The 16,660-nt window shown below is 44.1% G+C and overlaps 1 protein-coding gene across 3 annotated transcripts; it reads left to right on the top strand.

Annotated features, from left to right (window-relative positions):
- Nucleotides 1-992: 992 nt before the first annotated feature.
- prdm15 (PR domain containing 15) lies at nt 993-15,669 on the top strand. Of its 3 annotated transcripts, XM_031740223.2 has the most exons (24): nt 993-1,059; nt 1,636-1,675; nt 1,804-1,897; nt 2,714-2,867; nt 2,955-3,107; nt 3,206-3,314; nt 3,403-3,486; nt 3,745-3,954; nt 5,744-5,953; nt 6,049-6,143; nt 6,226-6,313; nt 6,396-6,563; nt 8,019-8,113; nt 8,208-8,339; nt 9,009-9,149; nt 9,254-9,417; nt 9,774-9,853; nt 10,182-10,301; nt 10,404-10,535; nt 10,954-11,037; nt 12,674-12,849; nt 12,946-13,026; nt 13,202-13,423; nt 14,622-15,669. In XM_031740223.2, the coding sequence occupies exons 2-24, from the start codon at nt 1,645-1,647 to the stop codon at nt 15,156-15,158; spliced, it is 3,360 nt and encodes a 1,119-aa protein (XP_031596083.2). In that variant the 5' UTR covers nt 993-1,059; nt 1,636-1,644; the 3' UTR covers nt 15,159-15,669. The 3 variants fall into 3 exon arrangements, with proteins under 3 accessions (XP_031596083.2, XP_031596082.2, XP_039474870.1); XM_031740222.2 differs by having other exon boundaries at nt 10,182-10,535; XM_039618936.1 differs by lacking the exon at nt 14,622-15,669 and adding an exon at nt 13,510-13,736 and having other exon boundaries at nt 10,182-10,535.
- The last annotated feature ends 991 nt before the right edge of the window (nt 15,670-16,660 follow it).

Below are 16,660 nucleotides of genomic sequence, written 5' to 3'. Positions count from 1 at the left end.
ACCAACAACAAAGCCACAATTATGGCGGTCCCTTTAATCACCTTTCTTCCCCCTTCTGATGTTTGGTTTGAATTTCAGCAGGCCGTCTTAGCCATCTGTACATGCCTAAACGCACTGAGTTGCTACCATGTTATTGGCTGTATGGATCTTTGCATTAATAAATGAATGAAGCAGTTGGATATAACAAAGTGGCTGGTGAGTGTATTGTGCTTTTTATGTCTATATTTTTCTAATCTCCTAGAACAACTAGTAAATGTCTGTTGTCAGACCTCAAACAATTAAGGTAACTGATTGCCCCAATGGTCCAACCTTCACTATCTCTCCTCTGCACATGTCCAGACTATCACAACTTCATGCAACAACTATGACAGGCCATACAGGATATCTCTGTAAGCTGTTAGTACAGTCCTTCAGACATATCATATTAGAAATGTGTAATTGTGAAATTATTGTAAATATAAAAAGTGGGCATACTTAATCTCAAAAAAAGAGTCCATATAAATCAAAAATTCAAAGGACAGAAAATGTCAAAGAAACATTAACAAGAGTTAAAACACACGCTCATAAAAAGGAAAATATATAGATACAGATATCATTCTCAAAAGGTTTAACTAGTAGACTTTAGTAAGCTCGCACTGTTCCATGTGTTTAATCACTTTGCTTATAAAAAGATATTTTGGTATAAAGAAAACATGTAAAAAGCTTCTTGACACTGAAATATAATTTTCATTATATGTGTTGTTAGGACTGAAACAGAAAGTGAAACGTTGTTGTGAGAGCAAATGTTGTCGGAAGTTTGATAAAGTAGCTATGAGCAGCAGCATACGCTAACATCTTTGCTTTTACTTTTGGTATTTTGGTATTTTTAACTTCTGTAGTTTCTATAAGACTAACAACTGTTACACGTATGAGGTAGTAGGACCTAGGTTAGTGCCATTGTGTTGCGCCTACATTTCCCATAATGCAGTCGGGGCGGCTCGTTTCCGGTCCTGCGCCGTTTCTGGAGCGGATTGGAACCCGGAGTCAGGATTTGGTCAATGAAGGGGTTTTGCAGAAAAGGTAACGTGTTTCCCGACCAATACACGCCGCCTTTCTACCAAATGGAGACGCAGTTTGGTAGTGAAAGTGCAGCTGATCCGTCCGGTTTTGTCCGAGCTCACCCGAAGCGCCTCCACCACACACCGGCGGCCGTTGAATAGCATTGACTCCGGTTTGGGGGTTTGCGTCTCCGGTCCATCCGCCATGCCGACTGTTCTTTGTTACATTTTAGCAAAGAGGAGCCGCTCAGATCGGAGTTAAAACCCGGCTAGAGTTTGGGAACGACTCAAATCCTGGATCCCGTCTATTCCCCGGGCTGCATATGTTAAAATACACGCGTCAACTGTTTCGCGTAGACCAAAAACCAGTTAATGTTTTCATAAGACACTAGTGTACAGCCGGTAGGGCTGATGCATTCACGTACACCTGAAGGGTCCCACATTAAACGATGAGCAGGCTCAGAAGTTCAGTTACATCCTGAAACACTCGTTAAAGTACTTCCTTCGTGTAAATGTGCAGTAAAACTGAATGCGACCTGGCTGCTGCTCTGCGTGCTTTCTGGTAAACCCCTGATGCAAACACTTTCCCTCTCTGTAGGTTGGCATAATGGCTGAACAGACACCAGATGAGTTCATCTGTGAGTATGACTCCAGCCCTTACTGTCCCCTGTGTGTGTGTGTGTGTGTGTGTGTGTGTGTGTGTGTGTGTGTGTGTGTGTGTGTGTTAAAGCACTATGAAGACGGATGTGATGTGTGTATCTGACAGGGTGCGAGGACTGTGGCCAGTACCATGACTCTGAGTGTCCTGAACTTGGGCCGGTGGTGACTGTCCAGGACTCCTTCGTCCTCAGCCGAGCTCGGTGAGTGACAGCTGGAAGTGTCAGGTGGGGGTTTGGGGCCATTCTTTGAACTCAAGTTTCTTTTTAAAGATTCAATCAGAGCAAAACCAAAGGAGGAGAAACATCAATCCCTGCTAGCGCTGACATCCAGTCATCCTGACCTGTGAAATTACAAATCCCATTCACGTGTCACCTTATTGATGTTCTAGACCTTGCAAAGAGATTGTCCAAGTATCCCACTGTGGGTGGTTGCGTTTCTGCCACTTGAAGCTTCATCCTACATGTGGAACTTTTTAAAATGGCCCCTTAAAAATAATAGATATCTCACAAGCATACAGCTGCCTTCCTCGAGCCTATCTCAGCTGCAGTTTCTTTTTGGGGTTTTTTTTTTTTTTTTTTCCTCACTCTCTCTCTCTTCCTAGGATATTTTGGATCATTGGGGCTTCTGTCTATAATATTGCACAAAATTGCTCAAAGGGGAGGACACACCATTTTTCAGCATTTCAGCAAAGTAATCAGCATACTGAATCAAGTGATACTGAAACTAAGGGATCACAAGAAGGCAGACAGGCAGGAGGCTGGCCTTGTTATTATAAAGACCCTACAATAACCAGATGATCCTCTGTGATCAAGCACTTAGCAACAGTGGCTGGAAAATTCCCTGTTTTAACAGGAAGAAACCTCTGGGAGGAGTCTGCAGTAACAGGTTGGGGGTTGTGATTGGTTATGATGGAGCGCTGAGAGTCGTCGCTTTGAGCTTTTATCATGCTTTTAGCTTACAGTGCTGAACAGACAGTATTCATGAGTTTATGCCATGTTGCTCTTTCCTTGGATCAGCTCGTCTCTTCCAGACAGCCTGGAGATCAGAGAGGTGGGAAATGGCGAGGAGGGGGTGTTTGTCCTGCACCGGCTGGTCAAGAGGACTCGGTTTGGGCCCTTTGAAGCAAAGAGGGTTCCCCACCTGGAGAAGGAAGGAGCGTTCCCCCTGAAGGTGCACTTGACCCCCTGCTTTAAATTGTACCTGTGCATGTGGGTTTTAACTTTAACTTCCTTCTTGATCCTCTCTGTTGTTGGGCAGATCTTCAAGAAGGACGGTGTGGTGGTGTGTTTTGACTCCAGCAGTGAGGAGGACTGTAACTGGATGATGCTGGTGCGACCTGCCAGTGACCACAAGCATCAGAATCTGACGGCTTACCAGCAGGATGACGAAGTGTTCTTCAACACCTCCCAGGTATCTTCCTCCACCTGAAACCTGCACAGCTCCTTCACCTCTGTAAGGAGATTGATTTGTTGATCCACGTGCATACCTGCTGCTGTTGTGTTTCCCAGGATGTGCTGCCAGGAACAGAGCTGAGAGTCTGGTATGGAGCGTTCTACGCCAAGAAGATGGAGAAGCCCATGTTGAAACCCCCACTTCAGCCACCGCTGCCTCCACCAGGTAGATTTGGTTACAGCACAGATGCTGTGTTGGGGTACCATGGAAACTGTGAGAGTTAGATCTTCTCGTTTTTCTCTCTTTCAATCAGATGTGACAGCTCCATCTGCTAAATCTGAGATCTCAGAGAAAAGTGGAGCCCAGCTGCCTCCAGCGGCTGAAGACAGCAGCGCAGGTAGGATCATTAAAAACACCCACCACCTCCAGTTCACACGCCTTTGAAATGTTTTCCCATATTTTAGCTAAGTTTGTGATTATAACCCTTTTTTTTTTTTTCCAACTGCATCAATTTTTCAGCAGCTTTTTGTTTTGGCAGCAAGTCCAGCATGAGTGAACGCCGCATGTTCACCCATTCAAAAGATTCTAAGCTGAACAAAACGCTGCGTCATGATCGCACACGCTGACTCATCTACCTCTTTTCTGTGGATCACAGGCGACATGCTGAGCCACCTCAACGAGGTAAAGACGGTAACGGTGCTTCCAGCAGAGCAACTCCTGCCCCAGGGGGAATGCCTGGTTGGTCCTGATGAGGAGGAGGGCAGCTCCCCCGCAGCGCAGCCCAGCCCCAAGAGAGGGCACAGCCGAGGGAGGAGAGCTAAAGGACGCAGGCCCAGTGCTGCAGCTGCAGCAAGCAAAAACAGAGGTGAGAAGTTTGAGAGAGTCAGGCTTGGGCAAAATAAAAACTTGGTGAAACATTCTGGCTTGCAGCGGTTAAATGAGGATGATCGCATGATATTTAGAATGCATGCTGCACCAGTTAAAACACAAAGCAAAAGTAAATCGAGTGCTCCCTCGGTCAGTGCCTGTTTCCTCCACAACACAGCTCAAAGTTTCTGATATAATCACTACGTTAAAACAGATCAAATTCAAATGTGTAGCACAGCAGGAGGTGAAGAACTTGTTCTTTGAAGCAGATCATCATCCGCTGTTTGGAAATACAGCAGATAACAAGTACTGTTTACCAAGAACAAAGCAACAAGTGTCATAGAGTCGCGTCTGCACCACAAAACAACACAGAAAAGACACAAAGACAGTTAATGCATGAAGAAAAATCCTGCAGTGCTGAGGTGAATCGCCCAGTGTCAACTCAGACGAGGCTCCTTGTGTCCATCCAGCTCACAAAGACACACTAAAGTCACCAACCAATCACATTCCACTTGCACAAAGATGTGTGCCCACTAAACACGTTGAGCCAGGAATGTTTCAGGTCAGTGGTTTACTTAATGGAGAAAAGATATGTTGTCCCCTCATGCAATTATTTTTCCAAAGTGGCAAAACCTGCGCTGTATGCAAATCACCACAGGGGGAAAAGAGAGGGATCTCACGTGTGTCAGGTACTTTTCTACTTTTTCGAGAAGCCAGAAAGAAACTGCTCAGTAAAAGTCACATGACAGCCCACTTATAGTTTTCCAAAAAGCACCTGAAGGACGCTCAGACCACGAGAAACTAAGTTCTCTGGTCTGATGAAACAAAGATTACGCTCTTTGGCTTGAGTGCCAAGTGAAAACCAAGCACCGCTCATCACATGGATGATCTCATCCCTTCAGTGAAGCATGGTGGCAGCAGCATCATGCTGTGGGGATGTTGTTCAGCAGTAGGAACTGGGAGACTCGTCGTGGTGGAGGTAAAGGTCAATGCAGCGATGCACAGAGGCATTTTTGATGTTAACCTGCTAGAGCGCTCTGGACCTCAGACTGGGGTGAAGGTTCATCTTCTAACACAGGGGTGGGGATATCTAAAACCTGCAGGTTAGATCTCACCCTGGGTCAACACACCTGAATCAAATTATTGGTTCATTACCAGGCCTCTGGAGAACTGCAAGACATGTTGAGGAGGCAATTTAGCCATTTAAATCAGCTGTGATGGATCAAGGATACGTCTAAACCTGCAGGACACTGGCCCTCGATGCCTGCAGTTCCTCCACCCCTGTTCTAACAGGACAGTGACCCTAAACGCACAGCCAAGATAACAGAGGAGGGGCTTTAGAAATTTCCCTTAATGGCCCAGTCACACCCCAGAGTTGAACCTGGCTGAACGTCTCTGGAAAGATCTGAAAAGGGCCATGTACCAACACTCCCAATCCAAACTGCTGGAGCTTGAGAGATTCTGCAAAGAAGAGTGGGAAACACTGCCCCAGAAAATAGGTGTGCTAGCTTGCAGCATCATACTCAAAAAGACTTGAGGCTGTAATTGCTGCCAAAGGTGCTTCCAAGCTGCCAAGGTATTGAGCAAAGGCTGTGAATATTTATGTGCATGTTATATTTCAAACAAACTTCATCACTTTGTCATTACAGAGCATTGCATGTAGAATTTTGAGGTGAAAAATGAATATGATTAATTTTGCAATAAGGCCGTAACACGATCAAGTGTGGAAAACGAGCTCATCTACAGTTGCTCCATCCACCTTGACGTTGGGTTCCTGATGTGTCCAGATGTGAAGCCCCCACTGGTGAGCTCGGAGCCTGTAGCGTCAGAGGGGGGAGCAAGAGCGGCAGAGAACAGCAGCCCACTGAGCGCTCCAGACAGCGGGCCTGTCCTGAAGAGGCACAGAGCGAGAGAGCACAAGAAGGTCTACGCTTGCCCCCGCTGCAACAAGGTCTTCCAGAACAGCAGCAACCTCAACAGACACATCCGATCTCATGGTATAGCTGTGGCTGTGATGGCGTCATCTCCAGATAGTTCAATTCAGAAGGAGTGAGTATGTTTACTAAAAGGTCCCTTCATGTATGGCCCCCAGGTGATAAGCTGTTCAAGTGCGATGAATGTGACAAGTTGTTCAGCCGTAAGGAGAGCCTGAAGCAGCACATCTCATACAAGCACAGCAAGAACGTGGTAAGTGACGTTCTGAACGGCTGGATCGAGGGTTTCAGCCGCTCCAGCGGTTAATGGTGTCGTGTGTTTATCCCCCCAACAGCCTGACCAAGAGTACAAGTACAAATGCAACACGTGTGAGAAATCTTTTCGCCTGGAAAATGCCTTAAAGTTCCACAACTGCCGGACAGGTTTGTTTGCCTCTCTCTTTTCTTTTTTCCCCTCGTTTCTGATCACATTTCTAACCATCCTCTTTTCGTTCCTCCTCTCCAGATGACAAGACGTTCCAGTGTGATATCTGCTCGCGGTTCTTCTCCACCAACAGCAACCTCTCCAAGCACAAGAAGAAGCACGGCGAGAAGCTCTACTCCTGTGAAATCTGCAACAAGATGTTCTACCGCAAAGACGTGATGCAGGAGCACCACAGGAGGCACGGTTTGGGTGAGTCCATGAGATTAAGTTTGATTATTAATGTTATTTAAGACAGTCTTCCTTTCTCACAGTACTAAAATGATGAGAGCAAAATGCCTCCTCTTGCTTTTATTGGGTGATGAAAAGCACTACAGGAATAAATAAATCAGAGTATGATAGTTAAACTCCCTCCCAGGCAGTCATGCTGCTGGTCTTATCAGTCACCGTGATTATGCAAGACAAACAGAATTTCCAGGAAACGACTCGCAGTCAAGTCTGCAACTAGAGACTCTGTAGGCTTGAACCTTTAAGGTTTTTAGAACACAGAGATTTTCTGTAAACCACTCCAAAGTTCATGTGTCCATATTGCTCACACAGAGCTTCTTAAATTATCAGGCCCATCTTATCTTATAGACCTCATAGTACTGTATCACACCAGTAGAGCACTTTACTCTCAGACTGCAGGCCTACTTGTTGTTCCTGGATTATTTAAAAGTAGAATGGGAGGCAGAGCCTTCAGCTTTCAGGCCCCTCTTCTGTGGAACCAGCTTCCAGTTTGGACACCAGACACCCTCTCTGCTCTAAAGGTTAGGCTTAAAACTTTCCCGTTTGATAAAGCTTATATTCAGGTGACCCTCAATTATTCCTTCGCTACAATAAACCTAGGCTGCACTGAGTGTTTGTTCTTCATTCACCTCATTTCACTCTGTGTGTGCTTACACAACACTCTGCATTTAATCATTAGTCGTTTTTAATCTCTGGCTCTTCCACAGTGTCTCCTTTGTCCCGTCTCCCTCCCCTGAGCCGTGTTCTGCTGGAGTTTTTCCTCCCCAATGTCTCCAAGTGCTTGCTCATAGGGGGTCGTTTGATTGTTGGGGTTTTCTCTGTATTATTGTTGGGTCCTCGCAAATAGAAGAGCCTCGAGGCAACTGTGACTTAGTGCTGTATAAGTAAAACTATTGGTCAGATCTCTGCAGGTTGTTTTCAGAGACCTCTGTGTATTTGACTCCATCTGGTGTCCTTGTCGCTGTTGCTGAGAAACATCCCCCATAGCCTGATGCAGCCACCACCATGCTTTACTGTAGGCTTTAGGTAGGCAATGAGCGGAGGAGCTCAACAAATGTTTGAATTCAGAGAATACTTTTAACCATACAGTTAGAGCTCTTTCATCACTGTTTAGCAAATATTAAGTGATTTGTTGCTTTGTGAGTTTAGCCAGGCAACAACAAATGATATAAAACAGTTAATTGAAGCCGTTCATATGATTGCATTACTCTGGCATTGTTAGTGGTAATTATATTGAATCTCACTTTGTAAACGATTTCATAAAACTGAGAAGGATTCGAGTTTCACGTCTCCCACACAAACACACAGATAACCAAGTCAGAGCTGAGCAGCCTGGTGCATTTTTGCACTGTTTAGATGGATTTCTTCTGTTGGCCCTGACGCTCTTTGCTGAACTAAACCTAAAATCCGTATGCACAGGACCAAAGCACATGAAGAGAGAGGAGCTGGAGGCCAATGGAGAAGAAGGGACCAAGTACAGGAAGGAGCCGTCACCCTGTCCCATTTGCAGCAAGGTAAGCCGGCTGCACATGTCGGCTCATGGCATAAAGTGCAAACCCTTCATCGTTCACCTGCTTCACTGCAGCGTGTTTCTGTGTGCGCACACAGGTGTTCTCCTGCAGGAGTAACATGAACAAGCATCTGTTGACTCACGGCGATAAAAAGTACACCTGTGAGATCTGCGGCCGCAAGTTTTTCCGTGTAGACGTCCTCCGAGACCACATTCACGTGCACTTCAAGGTGAAACCTGCAACATTATCAGACCTTTTGAAGGGTTCATTCACAGAGAAGCTGCTGTTTCACACAAGGTCGAAGAGTTTGTGTTTCAGTATATTCAAAAATGCAGGATTTATAGATAAAATGAATTTCTAGGATGAAAGCTGCACCACTGCTTATTCCACAGGACAGATGACACATGTTCCACTTTTTCGTTTAACAGCACCGCTGCACATTTAGCTGCACAAATTCAGAACGCTTTTTTGGCTTTGGGCCTTTGAGTACTTGGTTTCCACTTTAATCACACACACAAGGATTTACATGAATTATAGGGATGCCACTTTGACTCAGATCAGGTATCAAAATGTGGTCCATCTCTGATTCAGTATAACAGACATCTAACAGAATATTCTTTACGTTTACGTGTCCTCAGTCAGAATCTCACCATTTCTCTAAATTGTAGGTTAAAAACATTAGACTGCTGCATCCTAGGCTAAAGACAAATTCTCATTTTTAGGTGACATATTCTTAAAAAAAATCAGAAGCACTGCTGCTCAGATAAGAAAAGATAAAACAGAAATGCTCAGATGTGAGATGAAATAGCATTTTTCCACCCCAGCATGATTCACATGGATTTTGATGCTCTCCAGAAACCTGGCGTTCATCGGGTTGAATGACGTCCTTTTATTCCAGGACATAGCCTTAATGGACGAGCAGGAAAGGGAAGGCTTCATCAAGAAGATCGGCATTTCAGCGGACGACAGTGACGAAACAGACGAGGACGAAGACGAAGATGACCCAGAGCACCATAAGTACAACTGCAAGAAATGCCAAGTAAGCCTCCTTCTGACTGTCACGGAGAAACTCTGCAGTCACATGGAGCACCACGTGTCCCAGTGTCCCACACAAATACCACATGTCCTGCTTCTTGTCTCCAGCTGTCATTTGCAAAAGGAAAAGAGTACCTGAAGCACATCATGGAGCAGCACAAGGAGAAAGCCTACGGCTGCGGGATCTGTAACCGACGCTTTGCACTCAAAGCCACTTACAACGCTCACCTGGTCATCCACCGAGAGCAGCTGCCCGACCCTTCGGTGCAGAAGTAAGACTGTAGGAAGCAAGCAAGTACAAATGCTAGTCACAGTTTTGTGGGCCAGCAGAGAAATGTTTAATTGTATAAAAATAGTACTTTTGAAATCTGGTGAGGAGAAGAATACATCTGATTCCTTTAAATATGTTCACGGGAGGAAAGATGTTAACATTTGCGTGCAGCAGCCATTGAGTGCTAGTTACTAATCATTCATGCATGAGAGAGTTGAAACTGCTGACTTGCACCTAAACGGAAATGATGTCATTTTTAGTGCAAACTGTGTACTTTTCAAAAGAAAAGTACTAAATAATTATGAAGTCAGAAAAATGTACGGAAATAATTTTTAAATGTTTCGCTCTTTCCTAAAGGTACATCCATCCATGTGAGATTTGTGGGCGAATCTTCAATAGCATTGGAAATCTGGAAAGGCACAAGATCATCCACACAGGTGAAATGTTTGTTCTGTGGTCAGTGCTTAACAAATGTATTCGCCTACCGCCCAGTGTAAGGTTTTTAAATGAACATTACTGGTAATCAGCAAAATCTTTTATGTTTCTGGAATGTTTCATCCAAACGCTGATCCCACGAGATTTTAATTAAGTCACATTTTTAATCCTCAAATGTGTGTTTTTATAAAATAATGGCATAAAAATGTTCCTCTGTTCAGCAAAGCAGCTGAAAGTTGTACGTCAGTAAATGTACTTTCATACTCTCACAGGGTGAGTTTGTGCAAAGGCAACGTCACAATAAAAAAAGATGTTTGTCCACTCATCCAGGGGTGAAGAGCCACGGCTGTGATAAATGCGGCAAATCATTTGCAAGAAAGGACATGCTGAAGGAGCATCTCAGGGTGCACGACGACAACCGAGAGTACCTGTGCGCCGAGTGCGGGAAAGGTCATCGCACGCCTCTTTTCCCACCGTGTAAACTTGTACAAGTAGACTTGAACTGGTGGTGGTTGAATTATTCTGAGATTGTGTCAACGTTTGCCCACGCAGGTATGAAGACCAAACATGCTCTGAGGCACCACATGAAGCTCCACAAGGGCATCAAAGAGTACGAGTGTAAGGAGTGTAAGCGCAAGTTCGCCCAAAAGGTCAACATGCTGAAACACTACAAGAGACACACAGGTAAGTGAGAATGTGTGTGTGTGTGTGTATACATATGGAGCTCATTTTAATGCATTACCTTAGTCTAACACACACACGCACACACACACACACACATATAGCATAAGCATGATTGGTTGGTTACTGTGTTTTTCCATGTACACGATCAAACACACACCTGCACTAATCCTCAGTCATACACCCATACGTCACAGTCGCTGTAATTCTTTTTGTCTGTTTAGCCCCACCACACTGTCTTCACCCTATTTGTCTTGTATTGATTGTTCTCACTTGTCTCTATTGCAGTAAGAAAAAGTGTTTGTGTGTCACAGACACGAAGGATGTATACTGCGAAAAAAAGCACTAAAAACCAAGCACACCTAACAGAGAATCACGTCATTGTCCCTCAGTGCTTGTTTTTGTGTCACCGTGCTTGCAGGTATAAAGGACTTCATGTGCGAGTTGTGTGGAAAGACTTTCAGTGAGAGGACCACACTAGAGACTCACAAGCTCATCCACACAGGTATTTCATGTCACTGTGGCATCATAAAGCCAGACTGCTGTGCAGTACTCGGTTATATTGGTTATTACAAGCTGAAGATGAAACTCTTTCATCTGAATCTACTTTCCTGCTACATTTAAATCAGAACATTGTAAACAAGAGTGGACCAAACCCCTTCACAATGAAGTGAGAGGCTGATAAAGTCACACAGAAAGCAACTTATTACTTATAATCTTCAAATGTGATGTAATATGTAGTAATGTAATATCTTCTTTTTGTCATAATTTAAAGTGATTTTACCAAAAATAATTTTAGCTGTTAATGTTAACTGTTGTGGTATGAAAATGTAAGTTAGCTCTTATTAGTTGTTGATGAACAGAGGAAAGAGGAACTTTTGTTTGATTCCAAAAATGAGAAGGTTGGCTTAAGTTAGCATAAAGGCTAAAAACATGTGGTTACAGCTAGGCAGTTTGGGCCAAATGTAAACTTGCCAAAAAGTCCGTGACATGCAGCTGCTGCCAGGACCTTATGATTTAAGAAGCATGTTGTATCCTTTCATGTAAACGCCTGCTATTTTTGGACTGAAACAAATACTAGCATAATGTTAGCTACATGGTGCTAACTAAACAGTAGTTTCAAGTTTTATTGTCATGTACGGAGAAACAGTGTAGCCACATTTACCCATAATGAAATTCTTTGGCTCGTGCTCCTCATCTTTACATGAACATGTAGAAAGTGTGCAGTTATATTAAGAAGAAAATAACAGAAAATAACATTATTATTAATAATAATAATAATGATAATAATAATAATTATGATGATGATAAAAGAGAGAAAAAAACTATTAAATATTTAGAGAATTTAAAACAAGTTGGTATTTACAGTTTGTGCAAAACTTGTGCAATGAGCATTTAAAAGGCATTTGTTGAAGTGACAGTGTGTAGAGTCCTGTAGTTGTAGTGAGTGTGTAATGGTGTGTGCAGAACGTCAGCAGCTCAAAAGCCTGATGGCTGAACTGCCTGCCGGACGGCAGGAGTGAGAAAAGTCTGTGGCTGGGATCAGAGAGGATCTGCTGCGTCTTCCTCATGCAGCGCTGTCTGTAGAGATCCTGCATGGCTGGCAGTTCAGTCCTGGTGATGTGCTGTGCTGACCTCACCACCCACTGCAGAGCTTTGTGGTCCAGAGCATTACAGCTGCTGTACCAGCTGGTGATGCAGCCGGTCAGAATAGTAGCTACACCTATGAAGCAAAGTTACAAACAATTTTTAGGAAAATGTGTTTTCTTTCTTAAACAAAAGTTTAATAAGACAGGGAAGGACTTGGAGATTTAGCAACTGAGATTAATACATTATTGAGCAACATTGTGAAGGAGTAAATAATTTGTTACACTACTCGTTACATTACTTTTGCTCCATAAATTGACCTGAAACACGTTCACATAATTACCAGTTCTGCTGTTCTACACACCAACATATATCCCTGTCAAAGTCAGAACACACATGTGATCTTTCATATGTATGAACACAAATCCAACAACACAAAGCAAAGATGCTTTGGAGTGCATTACACACAACATTGCATATGATAGGGTTTAATTTGGGGCTTCACACTAGCTGATGCTGTTGAGCTGACCTCCTCTCCTTCTCTGCTGCTGCAGTGGGTAAGACGTGGACATGTCCCACATGCGATAAGAAATATCTGACCGAGTACATGCTGCAGAAGCACGTCCACCTGACCCACGAAAAGGTAGAGGCCCAGTCGTGTCACCTCTGCGGGACAAAGGTGTCCACTCGCGCTTCTATGAACCGACACCTGCGACGCAAACACCCCGAGGTGAGTGGGCTCAGACCTGGGAGGAAACAACCCATATTACAGCACCCTAAAGGCAGACTCGACCTGAAATGCTGTCCTTCTCCTATATGCCTACAGGTGGTGTCTGTGAGAATCGACGAGTTTGATGATCTTCAGGAAAATTTGACAATGAATGATTCATCTATCAGCATTGTGCAGGTTAGAATAAAATTCTGGATTTCTTATTGACAAATGAGGTGGTTTTAGGGAGGTGTAGCTATGAAAACACTGACAAACAACAAGAAACCATATTGGATTGAGTATGTCTGTGGCATCAGCTGCCTTAAAATCTGCATTTTTCTGTACACTAAAGAAGTTTCACTTCCTTCTGCAGCCCTCTCTGACCATGGAAAAAGACGGGATGTCTCAGGAGCGGCCCAGTCGACCTTCCCGACACCCCAAGAAGAAGCAGAGAAGCTCAGCTGAGCCGGAGCTCTCCGAGTCTGATGAATACGTTGATTTCGCTGAACCAAGGCACGAAGCCATGTCAGAATTCAACGCCGTCATTGTCGGTGATGAGACTGAGACGAGCTCTGCTGTACAGAGCATCCAGCAGGTACGTGTGCACATTTCCCCCAGAAGATTCTGCTTTGTTGCTACAATAACGTGTCCAATTTCTTTCCCCCCGAACACCACGATAAGTGGATAAAGGCAGGCGGCCTGATTAAAAAGGAAAACAAAGACTGAAGTTTTTCTCCCTGAAGAGCCCTAAAGTCACCCACAGCGGCTGGCTCAACATTGCCGATGAAAGGCAGAATAAATCTGGATTTGCACTCGTTCTGTTGATTATTTAATATGAAGTCATCATTTAATAACTCTGGCATTTGTCTAAAAATGTGGCAGTTGTCTAATAAAGTTTTTTTTTTTGAATGGGCTATAATGTTACATGACCTAATAAATTGCCGACTTTGGTAATTGTTGACCTAGTAGTTATGACTTCATTGAGGATAAAATGTGGACCTGTTGAATAAAGCAGGTGTAAAATACACACAAACCACAAAATGATTACATTTATAATATAAAATTGTTTTCCTACTGTTAAGACAGTGTTATGAAGTTACACAAATGCAGTGCAACGCTTGAAGCCACAATTGACAGCTAAGGCTTTGTGATTACAGATGTGCTCAAACACATTAGACCTTTAACAATTTTAATAATATAACTATGCAAAGTGGCATGATGCTTTATATAGTTTGATTTAAAAATGTGAAATAAGAAGCAGTTTCTAATTTTATTTATTTTCCATTTTTCAGACATGTTTATCACATTATTTCTGTCCGGGCCACTTGAGTCAATATAAGACTGTTATTCCAGCTGCAGTAATTTATATTTGGCCTCTGTTCTGGAACTTTCCTAACATGTGCAGTATGGAAAGCCAAGAGGCCGGGAGAGCGGCAGCATCAGTAACAACACATTTCTTCCTGTTAAAAGGGAGTTTTTCCTTCCCGCTGTCACCGAGTGCTTGATCACTGGTGGTGTCTAATTGTTGGGGTTTTCTCTGCTTTATTGTAAAGTCTTTACAATATAAATCACCTTGAAGTGACCGTTGTTGTCATTTGGTGCTATGTGAATGCAATAAAATTCAATTCAGTTCAGGCAGCTGCTCTGCCAGGATCGCTGGCTGAGCTTGACTCACGACCTCAGACAGCTGCTGTTCCTTACAAACTTAGATTATAACAACAGTGTTGTGCTTTGGCGGCAGATGAGCTGCTTTCATCATCGATTTGCAATTGATTTCATTGTTGCCGTTTCAGGTGGTGGTTCTGACCGACCCCAGCGCTCCATCAGCCTCCTCCCCCAACAGCTCAGTGGGACTGACCAACATCACAGTCACGCCCATCACCAGCCACGCCCCTGCCCAGTTTACCAGCCTGCAGCCTGTCGCCGTGGGCCACCTGACAGCCAGCGACCGGCCCCTCACACTGGACAACTCCATCCTCACGGTCACCTTTGACACAGTCAGTGGCTCCGCTATGCTGCACAACCGATCTGCAGAACTCATCCCAGAGACTGTAGGTCCTGCTGGAAGCGGGACACCCCAGTCCGTCGCCCATTTCATCAACCTCGCCACTCTGGTCAACCCCATGGGCCACCAGCTAGAGGCCCCGACTCTGGCGTGGAGGCCTGTACCTGCAGCTGAGGGCAGCCAGGTCACTCCAGTGGTGGAGGGTGCACAAGGGGAGAGTCAGGAGGCCCAGAGCCAGGGCCCAGATCCAGGCCGGCCCAGCCAGAGCCAGCCAGCCACCCCTCAGCAGCAAAGCAGTTCTGCGCAACAGATGTTCAGCTACTGAGCAGACACTAGGGGTGCAGGTCACCTCACACAGATACTGTTACATAGTAGAGTAGATTTTTAACAAACTGTACAAAGTTGTGATCACTGTCACCCAGATGCCTCTCCAGCCCAATGGAAGCAAATGGTATTGTAATATTTTTTTAATACTAAAAAGGAAAACAAATTGACAGTTAGTGAATCTCTTTTTGAGAAAATGAGGAAGAAAATGTGCATTTAGCCACAATCACTGACGTCTGAAACCAAAGCAACTGTTGAATATTCTAACACCTTACCAGCCTTGGGGGAAAAATGCATGTTTTCGAGATAAACCTGCTGCTTGAACAATGAGATGTGGAAATGCACCAACATGAAAAGCAGATGAACTTTGTGACAAATAAAGTGAAAATACGTTGACCACATTATAATAACACATGGTATTTGGTGTATTCCCTAAAGCAGCTGAATGCTGTAAACTGTAATTATTGTCAAACTGTCTGAAATAAATATTGGCAGACATTTTTTAAAAATTATATTTTTTAAGAAAATTCATGGGGCCGTCGTCCTTTTTGTATGTTGTCGTCTGTGACGATTGCCCGTGGTAGGGGGGGGGGGGTCATGTCTGTGTTATAGTGTAGGAACTACACTAGGCAAATTGGTCCTTAGTAAGGGGCCAGACAAAGAACGATTTAATGAAACCCTATGATAGACAGAAGAGCAAAGGACCCGTGTGCCCAGGACAGAGTTACCAGGGCCCCAGCCTGGAGCCAGGCCTGGGGAGGCAGCTGCAGAGAGTGCCTGGTGGCTGGGCCTTTGCCCATGGGGCCTGGCCAAGTGCAGCCTGAAAAAGCCATATGGGCTCACCCTCCTGTAGGCCCATTTATTGTGGGGAGTCTAAGGCACACCTGTGCAATAGTCATGCTGTCTAATCAGCACCTTAATATGCCACACCTGTGAGGTGGGATGCACTATCTCGGCAAAGGAGAAGTGCTCACTGACAGAGATTTAGACAGATTTGAGAGTAATGGGTGTTTTGTGCATGTAAGAAATGTTTCATATCTTTGAATTCAGCTCATGAAAAATGGAAGCAAAAACAGAAGTGTTGCATTTATATTTCTGTTCAGTGTTTCTACACTTACACGACACATTTTGACACTCTGTTGAATGCTTTTATTTTCAAACTTGGCAATACAGGAAGCCAAATGGAAAACATAAAGTATAGATTTTATTTGACGAACAGAGTCAGCGTCTAACTAACCAGAAGGTTTTTAGCCCATGAAGCAGTTCAGCAAACATGTAAAGCACCAAAAATGCACTTTAGGTGGTAAAGTATTTAAAATAATTAAAATAACTAATTACTGATGAAAGACTCGCTCTAGTTTCCTTAATTTAATTTAATTTAATTCAGCCAGAGAGGAAACAGAAATCATGAGCCTGAGGAATACTTTATGCAAAACACTCGTGGAGTGGTGTGAACAGAAACCAAACAGCCAACAAACGGTATCAACTACGTGAAAAATGGCG

The sequence above is a fragment of the Oreochromis aureus genome, linkage group 10 (assembly GCF_013358895.1).
Source record: "Oreochromis aureus strain Israel breed Guangdong linkage group 10, ZZ_aureus, whole genome shotgun sequence".
Classification (NCBI taxonomy): domain Eukaryota; kingdom Metazoa; phylum Chordata; class Actinopteri; order Cichliformes; family Cichlidae; genus Oreochromis; species Oreochromis aureus.
The sequence above is the reverse complement of the archived record's forward strand: the minus strand, read 5'-3'. Positions and strand labels throughout refer to the sequence as shown.